Here is a 20864-nt window from a genome sequence, read left to right on the forward strand (position 1 = left end):
TCATAATCGGGAAATAACAGAAAAATCCGTCGTCAAATCAGTGTATAAGTAATGGACTAACAATTAGTATGAAAAAGTCAGTCAGCATTTTACTCAATGATAAATTGTATTTGCTGACAAGGTCATTTTATCGACCACGAAACTTACGAAATTTTGTCTTTAAACGAGGCAGCTGAAATTCCTGTTTCATCAACTTGTTTAACAATAATTGTCCCCCACTTGAATCGCAAAAGCAAGGGGACATTAAATCTCATTCCCTCTGTCCGTCAGTCTGTCCGTTCTGTTCTTTGGGTACTACCAAATTTGACATTTTGACCTTTACCTTGGAGTTTGACCCACTTTTACACAAAAATTCAAAACTTTTTCTTTGGCCTTAACTGTTGAACGGTACATACTAGCTAGGACTTTCATATTTCACATATGTATTTTTTGTGGCAAGACCTTTCATTGGATATCAACACCTTTGAACTTTGACCTTGGATATTACCGTACTGAAAAAAAAACTTTAACCTTGGCCATAACTTTTGAACGGTAAGGGCTAGGGCTTTCATTCTTCACACATGTAATTCTTTTTTAAAAGATATTCCATTGAATATCAAATTTTTTTAACCTTTGACCTTGGAGGTTAAACTTCTTTTAAAAACGAGCTTTGATCATAGCCTTTGAAGAATTAGGGCTAGGGCTTTCATACTTCACATATTTAATCCTTGTGAGAGGATCTTTCATTGGATATCAAGAATTTTGACCCTTGGCCTTGGAGTTTGACCTACTTTTTAAAGAAAATTAATTTTAACCTTGGTCATAACTTTTGAACGGTAGTTTGACCTTTGAGTTTAACCTTCTTTGACAAAACAAACCTTGACAATAACTTTTAAAGGGTAAAGGCAGGGCTTTCATACTTCACGAATTTATTCCTTGTGACAGGATCTTTGATTGGAAAATGAAGAATGACCTTGACTTGGAATTAGACCTGCTTTTTAAAAACTTTAACCTTGGCCATAACTTTTAAACGGTTAGGGTTTTCATACTTCAAATATGTTATACTTGTGACAAGACCTTTCTTAAGAAACCAACAGCACTGACCCTTTCACTTTGGAGTTTGATCTATCTTAAGTTTCAAAAATTTATTCTTGACCATAACTTTTAAAAAAGGTGGTGCTAGAGATTTCGTATTTCACAATCATTTTTCTTGTGAGAAGACCCTACTTTGGGTAATGTTATATTTAATTTGCATTAAAGAAAAGTTTAATCTTCGTTATGTTGCCATACGGGGTCATCAGTGTTTCACAAACACATCTTGTTCCTTATATTGAGAAGAGATAGGACTTCCATATTTGACATGTGCATTACCCGTGACAAGATACTAGTATTTCCATGCATGTTATGATTTCTGACCACTTGACCTTGACCTTTAAGATTGATCAACTTCAGTGATATCTAAATGACATATGATATGGCGTTCATATTTGACACAATATGTCATAAAATGACATCTCACACACAAAGACACCGAAAGCGGGGGACCACAATTCTTTAAATTTGCTCGTTTACCTTAATAGTTAATATATTGTGCTCTTTCGTATCGAATTAACTGAGATATATAAACTCCGTATAAAGCTTTAAGTGAACTGTAGAAACACAAATTTTCGTTGTAACAAATTGCTTTGCTTTGTTATCTAAAATGGTTTCTTATTCATTAAGTTTTGTCCTTTCGAAAGTAATACTATTCAATACATAGTAATATGAAAATTTTGTTTTGGATTTAATTTCGTTCATAATGGAAAACAACTAAAGAAAAGAAATTTAATCCATAATAAAATATTCCTGCTTTTGCACTATACAATACACATGATAATAAGGATAGTAAATCTCCTGAAAAAAACATGCCATTATATATGTATGTACACGAAGATATATGTACCAAATTTATATATATTCGTTCAAAAACTAACAAAAAAAATGTCAAATGTTAATATGTATTGCCAATAAGACAAATGACAAACAAAATGGGACTTATCCTGATAAATACTTATCATTATGTAGCAAAGCGCAGAGAAATATCAATAAACGTTACACCTTAAGCTTATTATCTTCAGTATGTACCACTATGAAGAAATATCATTTTGAACCCAATTTTCGTATTTCCCTTCTAAATCCAAACTGCTTTCGATGAAGGAAGAAAATTGCTTGATGAATAAATTAATTATTTTTTATCTATATATGAATGTTCCTTTAGAATTTAATGTTTGAAAATCAAATGATTTTCTTCTAGCAACATAGACAAAATATTATCAGGGAAGATGCTTTTAATATGCCAAAAATGTACGTGTAAAACCTTTCGAAAAACAGGCGTTGAAAAAAAGATGCTAGAACCTGTTAGAATTGAGAAAACTTAAAAATGTCGTTGTATAAAACGATCGATAATAAAAGAAAAAGAAATTTATTTTTTCTTCTAAACTAGCCTTAAATGAAAATTTGATAAATTAATCTTAAACCAAGCAATTATTTTTATTATCTTATATGATACAAACAAATTGATGAAAAATAATTTCAAACCTGTGTCTGAGCCCCTTCAATCAATATAATTTTTCTTTATTCGGTCTTTAACATACTGTGGAATCATCGTTTGTTGGGATTCAATGTTAGTAGGAAGCTACCGGTTCACTGGGACGGGAGTTCTAGTTCATAAAATCAAACAACAACAGAGCTAAATGTATGCACGTTACAATTTTTTTTTCTAAAGACCTACAACCTAATTCAACGATCGTGGTTGTAATGAACATTTAATCATTGTACAAGCTTTTTTCCTCTGCTTTTGAGAACAACTTACCATTAAAAAGTACGTCATTTGTTGTGCTCTCTCCCTCGCCTTCTCTCTCTCTCTCTCTCTCTTGATCTCGCTCTTCCATTAACCGATGATCAATAGTTGATCTGCTTAGCCGCTGATATCATTCCAGAATAATCATTGTACTGATGACATTTCTTAAATAATCAGGTCAATAATTATTTAGTATATTTATCTTTTAACAAAAATAACATAATGAACCTTACAATTACCATATTACGTGTTGATTCAATCTACTAAGATACAGTGATCATGCGTGTGAAAGGAAAAAGGAAAGTACATGGTACAGTCAGAAACGATAAAATGTAAACTGTAAACGCATATTACTATTTGACGCTTAAAGTGATATGATTTTCATTGTCCATCGGTTTTAAACATATCTGTAGCTAATTGATAAAGCGAATTACGTTTGTAACGAAGCAAAATTGCTCGTCACTGGAACTTCATTATCGGTCTGTTTTACTGTATGTGTACAATTATGAGAGATCAGACATGTGACGTTGATTTTGAGACATTCCTCAATCTATAGAGAGGGTAATAATTCACTGTTAAAGATGTTTGGTCAGTCATTTAATTAGAGGAACCTTAACTACAGGGATGTTTTTATTTCTTTGATCAAATGCTCAAAAGGATACGGTTATACTTTTTTCTCTCTTTTTATTCTATTAATTAATAAATCCAAATATATATATAATTATATATACATGTATACAAAAGTACAATCCAAGTTATAAAGGTTAAGTAGAAGGAACTGTACTTTAGAGAGGAGCGCTGCCTTTTACATTTAACAGCTTACTTTTACACTAGGACAATATACAGAAGCTCTTTTGCGATATAAATATTAAGCTCAAAATTTAATTAAACGAACATAACAGGTTGTTTGAAAGCACAAAAAAGTTGCACTGAAGAAAACGACAACTATCCTACAATCAACTACAGGCCTGTAAGTGCCCCTAATACCATACCCATGACCAGCAGAAAGGTTTTTTTTTTATCTATTATCAATTCAGTACCTCCAAACATGATACAGGTTTAAATGTGAAAGTAAACCGTCAACTATATTAGTTAGCGCCTCTCGCAAAAGACAACAGAATACATTCTCAACATTAATTAAAACAGCATAAAAAATTAAGCATAATCATGGACGTCTGATAACACCAGGTTGGATTAAGTATCTGAAATTACATGTAATTGTCCATGTTATTACAGGTAATATTAAGAGACATTAAGCTAAAATAAATAAATTCGTATATCACTATTGGTATAACACACTATAATCGTTTAAAGACCGAGAAAGCTTGTTTTTCTGTTCGAAGTAACTGAACATTTTTATGGTAGCCTTAGGAGAGATTAATATCACATAGACAACGCGTATCAATAAAAAAGTGATTGCATTGAATTGTTATATCATTAGGCGAAGTTATTACTTGCATTGTTAAAAATGCGATCTTAGCAATAATGAGAAGCCAGAATCATTCATTGTCTAGCCATGAACAGCTTACAGTACAAGTATCTTATCAAACTTGAGGATAAAACGTATGGAGATAACGAACAGTATTCAAGATCAAAAGTCCATTAAATAATTCAAAATAGGAGCAGAGAAAACACGAACCTCAAAAACATCGGAGGTGGGATCAGGTACCATTGAGGAGTAAGCATCCACTGTCGACCGGCCACATCCGCCGTGTGCTCCTTGTCATAATCGGAAAATAACGGAAAAATCCATCGTCAATTAAGTGTATAAATGATAGACTAACAATTAGTATGAAAACATAAGTCAGCAATTGACTCAAAAATAAATTGTATGTGCTAACAAGGTCATTCTAACGACCACGGAACTTACGAAATAATGACGTTAAACGAGACAGCTGATATTCTTGTTTCGTCAATTTGTTTGTCAATATTATAATATAATGATATATTATATAGAGAACATTTTGATTTTTCGCTTTTGTGCTTATTACAGAGGTTATAATGAAATGTATGAATAAGGAACAGTTCTTTTTAGCCTAAAGTCCACTCAAAGAATGCAAATTGAAAGCAGAGCAAGCACATGTATCTAAAACGTTAAAGACTGAATAATTAAAACAAACTTAATAATTTTATGCTGTTAAAAACTTTTCACGATATTAATCAAATTATTAATATATTCATACTTTAAAGTAGAATTTTAATATGGTTCACATCCACATTTCCAAAGGGGACCTTTTGCAATCTTTTTGGGTTGAAAACATATATTATGCCTTTTTTTGTTCAATATGATTATACAGATTTCAGTTTTTCTTATTATGAAGATAAAGCCATGTAAATTACAAATTAAACCATAAAAACTGGGAGTAGCCCCCATAAATACTATTATTATATAGTTTATTTATATTCCCTATATAATCTATACAAACGCAAACAGTTCATAACACTACATATTCACCGGATTTTAGGCCGTATTCACCGGAGGGTCAATGCGCGTGCAACGGCATTGTGACGTCACAATCAAAACATTGAACAACGTTGTAAACAATGGTTGCAACGGCCGCAGCAAGCTCCGTATTTGAGCAGGAAAACAAATATTCAAACCTATTTCAGGATTATTTTTTAACATTTGGACGTCTTACACATGGCGAAAGTCGGAAAGGAAAACACGCAGGTTACAAACAGTAATCTGGAGATTTTTTTTTATTTTCAACATGGAAGATCGCAAATGAAAATGGTGTCGTCATACAGCCTTCAATGTCTTGTCTATTCAAATCCCGACTATATAATAAAACAATTATGGACTCTTTTGGTGTTGAATATGGTTTGTTATTCACCAGAAAAATATCCATATTGACCTCGGCTTCGCCTCGGTCAATATGAATATTTTTCTGGTGAATAACAAACCATATTCAACACCAAAAGAGTCCATAATTGTATATTATTCCTCTCTGCAGCAAGGAGGTTTAAACCAATCATCTACAAAAATGATCACCAGTGCATTCTCTCATTGGTTACAGGTATTAAGAAATGCATTGGCAAAAAGAATATGAATACTGTATTAGAAATGAAAGAAAGAGAAATTATCAAAGATTTCCCTTGATATTTTAATAAAAGTTCTTAAAAGATCAAAGCCATTCATGTACGTCATTCCTTCAGAGAACCTATTTAATGAGTTCAATCTCACAACAGATTTATAATAAATGTATGCTCAATGTTCGGAGTTTGAGCACGCAGGTAATTATCCTTCATTCTAATACAATGTCATGTATTACCCGTGAATATGAATCCTTCCGAATGCTTGATTAGATGTTAAGTAGCTTTAATCAAGTAAAGGCCGCCCAAATAGAAAGAAGTGCTCGCCATTTATAAGGACAGCCAATGCTTCATTATTTGTAGAAAACGGTAGAAAAAAAGAACAAAGAACACACTCTATTTATAAGGCGATCTGGCACCCCTATAGAAAACACATTTACAGAGAGAGAGAGAGAGAGAGAGAGAGAGAGAGAGAGAGAGAGAGAGAGAGAGAGAGATTAATTATAGAATCTTTGGAATTAATATGTTAAGGATATTGCCAATTTCTTACTAAAGTGATTATTTTCTACGTCAAAATCATCATGAGAGATGTTGTAGATTATTAATCAGAAGAAGAAAATCTTATTCTTCGGTCAAGAAGTGGTAATGCTTTCCTCGGAGAACATGCAGTGAATTTATTTCTAACAATAAGATCTGTGAAGTTAACCAAGCATTCCAAGAAGTTTAAATTTATTGATTCTGGGATACTTATGTTTAAAATGTGAAAAAAAGATTGAATGTGTTTATGAAACCAAATACCTAAGATAACTTTTGTTGATAACTATATCCGAAACGTCATTTAGAGGTTATCAAACTGAACTTCATATATCGTATCTTTAATGTTTCTTTGTCGAATGGGTCAGAAAAGCAGCAATGGACAAAGTATAAATTTAATTTCCGAAGCTTGAATCTTCATAAAACCAGGAAACTTCAAGACATCTCTGTGATACTTTTTTTAGAGAGAGGTAAAATGATGGAAAAGTCATTCAACATTTCGGGAAATTTAACAATTTCAAAAGGAGCTTCGACTTTAGGGTATTTCCAGTTTTTATTGGGCCTACCCATTGCTGTTTTGAATTTTATTTCAATTCTGGTGCTTATAAAAAGCAAAAAGCTCAAATATACCATCCGTATGCCTGCATTACAAATGGCCATTTCTGACATGTGCTTGGGCGTTATTTTATGTATTCCAAGTACAATATTGGTGAATCCGAACATATGCATTACCAAGAGATTTTTTCTCATATCTCTTTACGCTCTAGGGGCTTTTACCATTACCATTATGAACACAGATAGGTTTATTTCACTTCGATTTCCTTTTCAGTATACCAAGATTTGTACACATTTCAATATAGCAGTGGCTTGCCTTCTTTCTTGGATTATAGCCATACATTTACCGATTCTGGAAAACAACTGTCATATTCAAACTTCGTTGACAGACAGGGATCCGTTTCAATGGTCACTTTTTGTTATTTTTGGACTGATCTCCATAAATCTTGTGGAGTATTGTTACGTCATCAAATGTGTCACGAAGAATGCATCAAAGAAATTTCAAACTTCCCTAGGAAACAGAAGATGTGTAATAAAGATATCTCTGTTCACTGGATGTTTCGTGCTTTTAACCTTTCCAATGTTTGTCACCAACATGGTGAGCGCTATTCAAGAGATGCCGGATGATGGATTATTGGCGAGGTTGAGAACGATATTTTCCCTAATGGCGCTAATTAATCCTATCCTTAATCCGGTCCTGTATTGTTTTCTGTTTACTGAATGTCGTTTTCAAATCATCAGTATATTCTGCTTTTGGAATAAAGCGTTGTCAGAAAAGAATACAAGGAGGAGAAATGTTTTCTACTGCTCTTATTTACAGCAAACGGGATCCTTATATGGCATCGCTCCAATGGCCGATCTCAAAGAGTGAAGGAAAAAAAACTAGCTTTTAGTTTTTGTTGACTGGTAACCCTTGAATACATTTTCTTCTCAAAATTTAACCACTCGAAGGATATCTTTAAATGTGAAGTTCCGAAAATACTGCACCACTAATATCTTTATTTTTTAAAGTGATCGTGCGTGTTCGTGTACTTTTTTTGTTGGAAAAAAAATCTTGACAAATTCTTGGAAAAAGTTACTGGAATTATAAAATTGCAAATTTCAGATACAAATGTATATGAAAATTAGAGAACTCAACTACTTATTAAAACGTCTCTTTGTGACTTGGAAGTTTTAACTTTTGTGAGCAGGAGAACCGCACGGTTTTTATTCAGACATAAATATCTTTTAAAGAAGTCCTGGCGACGAAAATCAAATCAAAGTTGATACACAAATATACTTTAACATATTTGTTCCTTCGGCTGGCGTCCTGTATTTTGAAGTGTACGTTGCCGCCTTGCGGGTGAGTGCTTGTGAACTCTCACTGCTCTTATTCCCCGAGTGTTCTATTTGATAACTTCGAGTCTCTGTTGTCATTTCACATTATTTATGCAGCAATATACAATTACTGCCTGTATATGTCGTTAATATCTCCCAGATAACTTGCCGGAACACGATCTTCGTCCAAGCATTTTTGAAAAGTATGCAAGCTTTTGACAAATAAGTTGATGATTCAAGCATATTAAAAGTCACGTTTCAAGTCAATATTTTGCAAATTCTACGTGTCGACACAATGACCTCTTAAGCTAGAAAATAAAATGTTTGCTTGCAAATTGTTATGCATTTTTTCTTTAAATTCTGAATAAACTCCATATTACCCGTTTACCCGTAATGACATGGGATATATTCGTAGGGGTAATTAATCATATTTTGAATTCTCAATCCTGCGTGGCACGTACTGTAGATCACTAAATTTTCGCGACATCTTATTTTCGCGAGATTGTCATTGACTCTTTGTAAGCGAGACATAATTTTCACGAATAGTTGTTATTCTTCTATATAGTCGTATGGAATACTTTTATACGCGAGAATGAAATTTTCGCCAACGCATTGTCTCGCGTAATTACGCGGAAATAAAGTTCTCGCGAATTAAAAGGGATTTACAGTAATCCTACCTGTGATAATTTTGCTCTGCGTCAAATTGATATGATTGATGATTAAAACATGATCTCTGTTTCTTATCTTTACATTACGTTGAGTTTAGTTTACTCGCAATTCGTATGCAAGTTGATAGTGCAATCTTTATTGGATATTGAATAAATTTCATACAAACAGATCACAAAGAAAAAGCTGAAAATATTCGTAGTTCACAGTATGCAGCATTCCTATCTCAATCAGCCTCAACATTATTTCTATTACAGTTGAAAGATATGAATATCTAGCATCTAATTTTATGTTATAAAATATTTTACTAAACAATTAGAAATTAAAATAACACATTTTACTTTGCTCTAGAAGAGCAAATTCCAATGAAACTTTGAACGTTTATCGGTCTTTATAAAAATTACACATAATATCACTTTGATAAAACTATTTTAACAATACTACTGATATTATTACCAATATAATTTAAATATACTGATATTATTACCAATATAATTTAAGTATATTTATGTCAATAATTAGATTTACACAAGAGGAATGTGAAAATAATTATCAACAGTCTTAAGTTTGAATACTTCGTAGATCCAGCTGATGTGCACCGAGTCGTTGTTTTTGAAGGTTTCTGTTTTGCTTCATTAATCCACTGGTCGACATTTTTTTCCAGGATGTTCAGAGGAAGAGCTCCGTCTTTCAAAACAATAGAATGGAAATCCCTGATATCAAATGTTGACCCTTAAAAGGAAATAAACAGCCTATTTATATCATGCAAATATACAACATCGATGTTATATACATAAACAGCCTCGATATCATATCAAATATAAAATATTCAAATGTCAAGGACAGTGACTAAATCACACAAGCAAACTGTCCGTTTGAATTCATTATGAAATTAAAACTGGTTTAGTTTCTTCATCAAGATATACATATACCCACGTATGAAAATAATAACATCTAAAATGTTAATTAAGGTTTTTCATCTTCCATCCTATACTCTATCCTCGGAGGTTCTTCACATACAACTACCGGGTATATAATGATTTGCTGTTAATTGAAAGCAGTTAACAACAGAAAAAAGATTAACAAGAGAAAGTGTAAAAGATGTGTTTATTTTAACAGTAATTTATCACAAGTATTGAATTCAAGTTTATGAACACAATTGATTTTTTACAATTAAAACTTAAATAATTAGTATATAAAATACTGCAGTGACAATATGCATTAAGTGATATGGGATAAAATGTAAAAACAAAACGATTCTACCAGATATACCAGATATATTTCAATTATGTTATCAAAATTAATACATATTATAAAAACTTTCAAAGATATTGCAATCTTTTATGCTTATATTATTGAATGGGTGTTGTTTCTAAATAAACTTTTAAGTATTCAACCCCCTACACATCTTTTATGCCTCTAGGGTATATAGATACAAATTTGAAGTTAACATTTTTTTTCAAATTTTATATATGATATTGCAAATCATATATTGCAATAACATTTTATACAAAAATAAAATAAATATCTTTTTTCATCTAAAAGTTATTGAAACTTCAAATTTCTGGACGGCTTTGATTGAAACATTCTTGTACTTTCACAAATTGTAATTTTATTTTTTATACTAAGGAAAAGTGGCAATCTTAATTTGTTGTGTATATGAAAAATGTTAAACTATAATACAGAAAAATCAGAGTAGAAATGATCGAAAGCAATATATACACACAGTATATTGTCAGTCCGTGCCCAGTGTTCTGTACAGAGTTTAACTAATTGAATACACCCACGAAACATAACCTGGTTTTGTGAACAGGGTACGAGTTCTGTTATTGTTAATGTTTACGATTCACCGGGAGTGTTCAATTGTTAGAGTCTGAACACACCACTGAGCCCGGACTGACAATATACTGCGTGCGCGTTTTCCTTTCGAACATTTTAACTGTGAATGTTCTGTATTATAGTTTTAATATTTTTCATAAATATACAACAACATTGCCACTTTTATTAAGGATCACGTTTACTCAGGTTTCAGAAAACAGAAAGGAAATTTTATAAAGTATATTTTAAATCAAAAAATTGTTCTAAATGGATAAAATTATGAAGTTTTAACTCAATATCAATTGAAAAAATTCATATTTTATTATTTGAAGAAAATATACAGGAACAAAAGTCAGTGTATGGTAATGCAGAGGAAATTCGGACTAAATTCTTAATTTTTCATTCTTGTCAAAATTTTTTTTTTCTTGCAATATTAATCCCAATGTAAAGGGTACATGTATTTTTAGACATCATTTTGCAAATTTTATATGTCTTAAAGCTCAAAAATTATTTCAAATAATTGAATGCTATCAAATAAAGAAATCCAAAAATATGAACAAAAACCATTTCAGGCAACATATCTCAATAATTTGATCATTGACCCCATATAATGTTAATCCATGAGAATAACGGCTACAAAGGTAATATGAGACTATAAATAATGTAGAGTTCTTATCAGTCAGATTTTTTAAATATTCGATTAAAAATGGGGACAAAATATAAATTTGACAGAGGAAATTCGGACTGTATTAATTATCAAGTTGATGGCCCAAACTCGAATCGTTTCTCTGTATGAAGCAACACTGTTCCATTGCTATAATATTTCACTATTTAAAGAGTTTTGATGCTTGTAATATTTTGTGAGTGAAGAAAAATTGGAGATAGTGAGAAAAATTGAGGTATTTCCCGAGAAATACACAGGGGCCACTAGCATGAAAAGTAGGTCATTGACCTAGTTATTTTGAAATTGAAATTTAACACAAGAATTATAGGTGTACGATGTGCAATAGTTGGTTTTTCGTTCTTATCAGTGGAATCTTTAGCCATCTGAGTAAAGGTATACCTTAAGTATTAAGAGTAAAATTATAATTTGTGAAAATGCAAGGACGTGACAATCAAACCCGACTAGAATTCGAAGTTTCAATAACTTTGAAAAGAAATAAGATTTATATTATATTTTCTTGTGAAATGCTATCACAATATATAAGTCGTGATATTATACAGAAATATCAACTTCAAATCTGTGCCAATGCACCTTTAAAGAAATTTGTTTTAAATAAAAAAAAATGGGAAGGCAATTACCTAATGCATTTTCGGCCCTTGTACGTAGTTCCCTTATTTTAAGTTCGCCAATTTTATATGCGCATGCCTGACCCGGCCAGGTAAGATATCTGTCCACTTCCGTCGTGATAGATTTTTCACTGTACGCTGTGTAATTAAGCATATAGTCTATAGCACGCTGTCTTGTCCAACTGAAAAAACACAAGAGAAAACAGTTATGGTGCATTCAATTTGTTTCTTAACCTAAAAAACGTTTGGGCTACCCTACAGTATACATTATCGAATATATCACACTGTTAATTATTTAAAACTTTACATCTACATGATCTTTACAGTCTGTGATATAGATATTTTGAGCATTACATACAAATGAAATGTATTCCTTATTAATCAATATTAAAGTATTTCATAAGTGGTGCCATTGAAGTTGCTCATCGTAGAACTGGAAGTCATGTATTCCATATATTGAGTTTAGTTAAATTTAGAGTCATAATAGTTTAATGAAGATTTGATTGAGATTTGTGAATAGATGCGTTTGTTGATTGATAAACTAGACCTAGTGAGTTAGATTATGATCTTTTATCAATATTTTAGTGTATAATGAGCACAAGAATCTCAAAATAAGGAGGTGTTTTACTAAATCTAAAAGTTCACTTAGTAATATAATTGTCACGTCTTTCATTTGCACATGTACATTCACACCTCAACCGAATTTTCTATACATAGGAAATTTTAAGTATTTCAAAGATTATACATGCACAAGTAATTTATACCAAGAATTAAATATGTTTAATGAAATTCAAAAGATTTCATGATTGCCCGGTGTTCTCTTTGACACTTATGTCTATTGGCATAGTACATGTAATACGTTTTCATTCCAAACTTCACCCTTTGCATATATTTATTTAAAGAATTATACAAACTTCATGTAATGCAATCCTGTATCAACAACAAGACGACATGCTCTAAATATTTCAGATCCATATCTTCCCATACTACAAAAAAACATAATTGAAATAATGTCAATGGTTCATTTTTGTTATGTAAAAAATATAAGAAATTATTGCATAAAATGGTACGTCCTAAACTTACATGAGAATACTTTACTTGATATTGACAAAACCTTTACTTACAGATCATTATCAGTTTTGTAAAGATTCAGTTCTTCACCCAAAGATTCTGCATACAATGCCCAACCCTGGAATATAATTAAACATAAAAAAATTAAAGGTTTATGGATTTCGCTTACATCATTTCAATGGTTACGTCCTAAGTAGAAAAATTAGAATTTACAAAATTTCCAGAATTTCGTTAATATCATATTAAGTTTGATAATACTTAAGTCAAGATCATTGCAACATATTTTTTTTTCAAACTAATTTTTTTTCATATATGCAGAATAAATTTTATTATTTTTAAAATTTATGATTAAGAGTCGCAAATAACCGAGAAATCGATTCAAAGATCAAACATAATAAACCTGCAAACAGCCTTCGTCAAGATAATAAATTGCTGAAATTCCTTAAATCGACCGAATTTGTAATTAAATGTAAAATAAAAATATAGATTTTAGATTTACAAAGATCATGCTTTAAAAAAAAAACAACAACATCACATTTGTCAACTTTCATTGTAAAATAAAAAAAAGATATGAGCATTTAAGAGAACACTAATATTAAAGTTGGAACATCATATATTCATGAATACACGTTTATATCACACACATTTACCTCTACATATGCTGTGTAAAACGGGGCTTCAAATGGAACTGTGTAGAGATATCCACTCATTTGTTTTCTATAACTAGGGATTTTGACAGTAGATGCAACACTGATCTGTAAGGAAAACGGACAGTTAATTTCTGTACGAAATGGATTTAACAATGAATAGTGAATGTATTATCATAAATGTGTTATTTTCGTTTCAGAAATGGATAAATCAGGGTTTTTTTGGCTCTTCAAAACAATAGTCGGTGATTACATTGAAAAGTATAAAGGTCTGCAAATAAAGTTAACAACTGAGAAATAACAATCCATAATATGTGATTATTTCTATTCAATTATTTTAATTTACAAGATATATAACTTGACTTTAGTGGAGATATACATACATATTTAGCATTGATTCAGAAATACTTGTTGTCCTTTAATTGAAAAAAAAAATACTTAGCAACGAAAAATCCTTGCTTACCTGTAAGTGATGACCAGGAATAGTCTCATGAAGAAGAAGAGCCATAAAGTCAATTTTAACACTGAAAGGGTATAATGCAAAGAATACAGTAGACACTATTTCTATTTCCAATCTTTCTACTGGTAATTATGAAACTGTATATTTTCGTTAACACGAAACACGTGGAGATAACGAATAGTATTCAAGATCAAAAGTCCACAAAACAATACAAAACAAGAGTTGAGCAAACACGGACCTCCAAAACATCAGAAGTGGGATGAGGTTTGCTCTCACCCTTCTCTTTCAATAAATAGCCCCAAAAACTCAAACATACGATTTATTGGGATGAAAAACATTGACTTGGAACACTCCAGGGCGTGAACCATCGGGGGGTCCGGCTAAATACTGACCATCGATTCCATCTATTGGGTTAGGCTGTACACTATTGAAATGAATCGTAGTATAATGACAAATAGCACAGTTACATGTACCTTCAGTGTAAATGCATTCAATGACATATTATCAAATTAAACTTTTGCGTTAAAAGCAGATTCTCATATTCTCACTTTATAGCCCTTTTTACTTGATAATCACTTTTGCAAACTGTTTAATTTGTAATAAATATACCTGTAGATTTAAAACTGCTTACTCTATTGGCAGATTGGGTAGATCTTTAAATAAGTTTGGCAACTTTGGTTTGATGTCATGTTCAATTGCATTCTTGTACCACTGTATGATTTCTTCCTGTTTGTGAATTGAAAGGTAAACTGAAGTTTAACTTTTCAAAAATATTAAAAATTGGAAGAAAAAAAAAAAAAGAAAATGATCTTACTCCAGTATTTAGATAATTACTTCTATCCTCCTTGATCTTGTCGAAAAACTCCTTCACAGATCCCTTATGATTTAATTTCATCATAATCTACAAAAAAAAAAAATAAATAAATAAAGTAATCAATGTCATTGTGTTTTGTTTTGATTTCTGTTAATCTGTTAATGAAAATTTTTTACCTTTTTCATTGACGCCGAAATTCTCTCCACTTCCTGTAAACCCATGTGATGGACTTTTTCCGGTGTATGATCCAGAGAGAGGTGCCAGCGAAGGCATTCTTTGTAGAACTCACCTCCATTGTCCCAGCTACTTACACCATAACCACTTCTTACGTGGTTGAAATACACCTTAAAGTGTTTTAAATGCCTTTATGTCAATTTAATCCTTATTAACTTTTACAGTTGGAATAAAAAAATTGGTTTCAAATTTACCGAAATTTGATATTAGAATGAAAAATATATCCTTTTTTCACTTACTGTTTCAAAATAAGTCTTTAAGTCTTTGTATTTTTGTATGATTTTTCGAATAGCTGACTTAGCTCTTCCTCTCATATCTGATCTGTAATGTTTGGTTGATTTTTATTTTAACTGGATAGATTAATTTTATTTTTGGTATATACACATGCCTAACTTCTTGTGCTAAGAATCGAATTGTAAAGTATCTCCTTAATTTCAGCTGTGGAATGGATTAAGTAGATGTAAAAGAACTCTTTAGTGTGCAGTGTAGAGAGAGTTCTGTTTTTAAGAACATACATATTTTCAAATAAGTATATGCTTGATATCATAAACTTGTGAAATATCAGCATTTTGCTCAAACACTAGTTAATTAAAAATAAATAATATACTAGATATTATTAAAGGCATTCAGATTAGTTTTTATAGGTAAACAAAGTCATTGTTTGAAATCTTGTTATCTACCAACTATTTAAGATCTTGCATAGGTATGGAAAAAAATCTAGATGTACGAGTATTATCCAATATATTTAATACATAAAGTATTTTTTTTTAAATAATTCTTTTCAATAATTGTCGGATATCATTGTAGATAGAAAAAATATCCAAAGGACGGTAATATAAATACTGTACAATTTTCCCCCAAATTCAAATCTGATTTGATAATAATTAATAAAAAGAAACTTAGCCATTGTTAAAGTAATACAACGGCTTGGTCTCTATTTGTGTAGGAAAACCTACTTTTTAGACTCTACAATAGTTGTCAACTTTGTCAATTTTTCCTGAAATGGTTTGTAATAGGGAAAGTTTGTATCATTTCCGTTACTAAGCATCTCATCTATTTGATCTGGAACTTTGTCCTGAAATGAAAATGAAAAACAAATGAAACAATCAAATCTATACTTCAACATCAAGAATTGTACGAAATGTGTCTCCCTTTTTTGTTAGAAATATGCCCCAAACAACCCATATCTTAATCCTTGTTATTTTTTGTCAAATATTCTCGTGAAACAAATGAATCTTAAATAAATTTCTATTTAAACATTTTAAATCTGATTGCAGGCACATCAATTGCAAACACATACTTTTCAGTTACAGTATACATAAATTTTAATGTATCGGATACCTACCACAGAAACATTGTGGTACGTGTGACCTTTCTCTACAGCCTTATCAAATAACTTTATCATTTCTTCCATCTAAAAGAAGAGCTTCAGCAGGTTATGTATGAAAAAAAGTAGAATAACAAGAAACAATGATTTACTTTCCTTTGCATAACAAAAATCATAAATCATTAAAAAAAGAATATGGATGTTGATAAGCATAACGCATTTTTGCAAGAATTATCATATATTCTATTTAATACATGTAAGAACGATGCTCATTTTGTAAACATTGATGGAATTTAAATTCTTAAGGGACTCCGACCCTCAGCCAGGAAGGACAACTCTTTAATTTATAATTGAATTCAAAAAGTCTTTAAATGAAGCTTGAAAGTTAAATATTTTCATGCAACAATTTTCATTATATGCCTCTCAACGTGCTTCAAGGTTCTTTGCAAAGCTCCATAAATCACTTCTAATTTCATATCATGCTAATAAACATTGGTATCTAAAAATGCTTTTTCGGGATAAAAATTTCTACTTTTAATTAGACCTTTCTGAGAAGTTCAAAGAACCTTGAAGCACATTGAGAGGCATATAATGAAAATTGTTGCATGAAAATATTTAATTTTCAAGCTTCATTTTAAGACTTTTTGAATTAAATTATAAATTAAAGAGTTGTCCTTCCTGGCTGAGGGTCGGAGTCCCTTAATACAATTTTTGAGGAAGAAGTACCGATCTGTAACAAGTCTATCTTACTTGAATTGGAAACAGCTCTAAGCGCCTGACGTAGTTTTCATAGTCGCCCACTGTGTCGAATGGTGTAACGCTCGGAAGGTAAGATGGGTCAATCTGTGGTCCTTCCAGGAAATTAATCGGATTGAGGTCATTGTAGCTTCAAACGAATATTTAAATTAATTGTCATGAATTTTTAATAAATTTTAAATAAATCAAAAATTAATTTTTAAAATTCCATTAATTTTTTTCCCCTTTTTTCAAAGAATTAAATGACTGATTGATTGATGTTGTTTTGCGCCCCATTTAAGAATTTTTCACTCAAATAGAGACGTTAACATATACACGTAACAATGAAAAGCTTCAAATTTTGACTTTTAGTCGGCACTCATGACCGTTGATGAATGAGGGATCTTTATCGTTTTAGCGTCTGCAGTTACAAGGTCTCATCCGAAGTACCCGTAACTTTCACTTCAAAGTGTCGAGCGTATGGCATAGCTAGAGTTGCTGTACCGTTTTTTTTAACCGACTAAGTTCAGTATCGGTCCAGATTCGAACTCACGCCCTTCCGATCACGGAGAGAGCGCTCTACTGATTGAGCCACCATGTTGATTCCAAGGGTGAAAAGATTTTTTGAGTGACTTTGACGACTTGTATTTCTTACCATATGTTCCTGTTCCATTATAACCCTCTTGACTGTGTAGTTTAAAAAAAAAACATTTTAGCTTACTATTTCTCGAGATCCTAATATTATGAATGATGTCTAGCAGTCAAATATTTAGTAAAAGTGTTTTATGATATGGTAATATTGATTGAAGATGAGGCAAACAATTTCAAAAGTTAACGAAATCTCTTTAATTCCTTTGCTTCTTATGAATTGAGAGAAAAGAACAACTGTTGCATCTTGCACATTTTGCACTAAATCTTAATTTCATAATTACTTATATTGACCAAGAGTACATTTTTCTGAAACTTGAAAATATATTGTTTAAAAAACAATGTCTTTGTCGTTTAGTGAGGTAACAGATGATGACCAAATTATTTGATTGCTAAATCAAGTAATTTCTATATAACATTTTGAGTTCATGGAACATCCTCCGTAGACCAAAGTTTTTTTTTTATTTCCATAGTGAGAAATGTGTTTTTTTTATATGAAATCAACTGGCAGAAAAATGCTTAGTATCAATATTTTTTTTCATATTTATCTTTTTTTTACTTTATATGTTCAACATTCAGGGAAGTTGCAGATTTGTCACGCTTTTATAAAAAAAATTTACAGAGTAGGAAATCAAGAAAAAGTCTCTCTGTAAAATGCTTATAATTGTTACATTAATTGCATGTTGATTTAATTTATGTCTGTTTCACTTATGTACATGAAGTGTTATAACCGTCCTTTTCCAAATAGAACAACTTGTTACTAATGCATGGAACTTATCGACATAACCATTCAAATTTGTTATAGCCTAACGCAAGATAGGACCAATATTAATTAATTCGAAAGACTGTTGTCTTTACTTATAATGCTGATCACTTGGAAAGGAAACAGATATTCATTTTTTTTGACAAGGTACCGGGAGCGAGAATCGAACACAGAACGCCTGGAACGTAGCAATTAACCAGACCACTAGCCTACTTATAACTGCGAAGTCCGTTTGTCATTATATTTTTAAAAAAGAAATCAGTTGTGAAGCAGAATTGGTGAGTAGAACTTTCTTAACAGAAAAAAAGAAACTTAGTTCTACATGTTCGAGATTTTGCATACTCTTTCCATCTGTATCCTCTGATAAGCGTCGACAATGTGTCGTTGAATATATCATAATCAGTCTTTTCTTTCGGTGAAAGTTGGTTGTATGTTATCGACTTCAAACGATTGTGAAGGCTCTGGTATCTTTCCTGAAAAAAAGAAAAAAGATCCATGCGTTGTGTAAAGAAACACAATTTTAAATGAAATTTATTTGACTTTAACATTTTTATAAACTAAAACATTTGCAAAATGCAAGACCTTAATTTTATCTCTACAACTATACACATACACTACACTATAAAGGTGATGATAATAGACACATACGTATTCTTTTTTAAATCCAGAGTATGTAAACCGTTCCACTTGGTCGTTGTATTTGTATATGCCTATGGAGGTAGGATACCCGGGCGATTTCTGTAGACGCCATTCCCCGTACTCTTTTTGTAGGTCGTCAAGATTGGATGATAAACATTTACCTGTAGAAATTAAGCATCCTCTTTTGTTTCTTTAACGACATAGCCATTTTAATAATGAATTACTTTGCAATCCATCATTCTTGATCGTGGCTTTTAATACATTCTAATTCATATATTTATCTCATCCCAATATGTTATTGACATTAATTTTATTGTTGATTTTTTCTTTGAATTCTTGCAGCAGGACAATATTCCACTTTGTGGGTTTTTAAAGTGGTTTTTAATGAAAAATGCTTAAGTAAAATATTGGATAGCTATATAATTAAAACATATTTTTCGAGTTTATAGAAATAATTCATGCATAATCATATGTAATTGAATTGCTGAAGTTACATGACTTTCATGCTTGCAAACTTTACAAAGAGGGAAAAAACATTCATAAGAAAGGTTATGTATTAATCTCAATAGACAGTTCATAAATATTTGATATTAATACTTTGATATTATTTTGTAAAAGTAATTCATGCAAAACACAATAATATAAGATCAACAGACCATGAAATGAAAATAAACATAATTTCTTAAAGTGTAAACAAACAAGAAAATATAAGTTAAAACTGATCAAGACCATGAAATGAAAATAAACATAATTTCGTAAGATTTAAACAAACAAGTAAATATAAGTTAAAACTGGAGAAAATTAAAAATTGTATAGCAATTAGAACTGCTTCCAACTTTCAAAATACATACCTTCGTTGAAGAGAACTGTCAGAAAAAAGGCTACGTACATCCATTCCAATATCATATTTCCCAATGATAAAAATCGCAAAACTCAAAAATATTACTTTATTATTTTAAAATAAATTTAGAGAAATTTTTACATAGATTTTAAAAGATTAATTTTCGAATGATTTGCACAAAGTCTTCTCAAGGAGTTGATGATATCCCTTCCATATATCCATATATCTAAGTTCTACATCGAACTTCTTTATTCAGGTTATCAGGGTTGCAAATGGTCTTTTGATTTGTGTAAATACCTTCGTTGTATACAATATAGGGAACATGCAAGTAAACTTGCTTGGCTTATCAACATGTCAAAATGACAGAGATTGCAGTTTTGCCTTTGGTACATATTAACCGAACCAGAGAAGAGAAAATGTAGACTTAAAGTGATGTGGTTTTTTTTTTATATGTAATACCTTTTTATACTCAATAGTTTTTTTTACAGGTTGATAGTTTTGCTTATCAAAGACAAAACAAGGAATATCAAGTCTTTACCTGGAAAAGTGTGCAAAATTAAATACATTATTCCATAGATATCAATCAATTATTTGTACGTTTATAGTTTGTAAATGAGATACAATGGAGAATTATTTCCAGGCAAATCCAGTTTT

At 31.0% G+C, this 20864-nt stretch overlaps 1 protein-coding gene across 1 annotated transcript; it reads right to left on the reverse strand.

Moving 5' to 3' along the window:
• Positions 1-9051: 9051 nt before the first annotated feature.
• LOC134281978 (uncharacterized) lies at positions 9052-20607 on the reverse strand. The gene is made up of 17 exons (XM_062764420.1): positions 20221-20607; positions 19379-19530; positions 19073-19203; positions 17335-17470; positions 16603-16671; positions 16214-16332; positions 15497-15578; positions 15200-15367; positions 15024-15110; positions 14841-14935; positions 14526-14633; positions 14213-14273; positions 13753-13857; positions 13156-13220; positions 12946-13017; positions 12044-12213; positions 9052-9655 (listed from the first exon to the last, which is right to left on the reverse strand). Exons 1-17 carry the CDS (start codon positions 20273-20275, stop codon positions 9435-9437), a joined length of 1896 nt encoding a protein of 631 aa, XP_062620404.1. The 5' UTR covers positions 20276-20607; the 3' UTR covers positions 9052-9434.
• Between the last annotated feature and the right edge of the window lie 257 nt (positions 20608-20864).

Source organism: Saccostrea cucullata, unplaced genomic scaffold (genome assembly GCF_032062105.1).
Source record: "Saccostrea cucullata isolate Sc308-1 unplaced genomic scaffold, CSIRO_AGI_Scuc_v1 ctg85, whole genome shotgun sequence".
In the NCBI taxonomy this organism is placed as follows: Eukaryota; Metazoa; Mollusca; class Bivalvia; order Ostreida; family Ostreidae; genus Saccostrea; species Saccostrea cuccullata.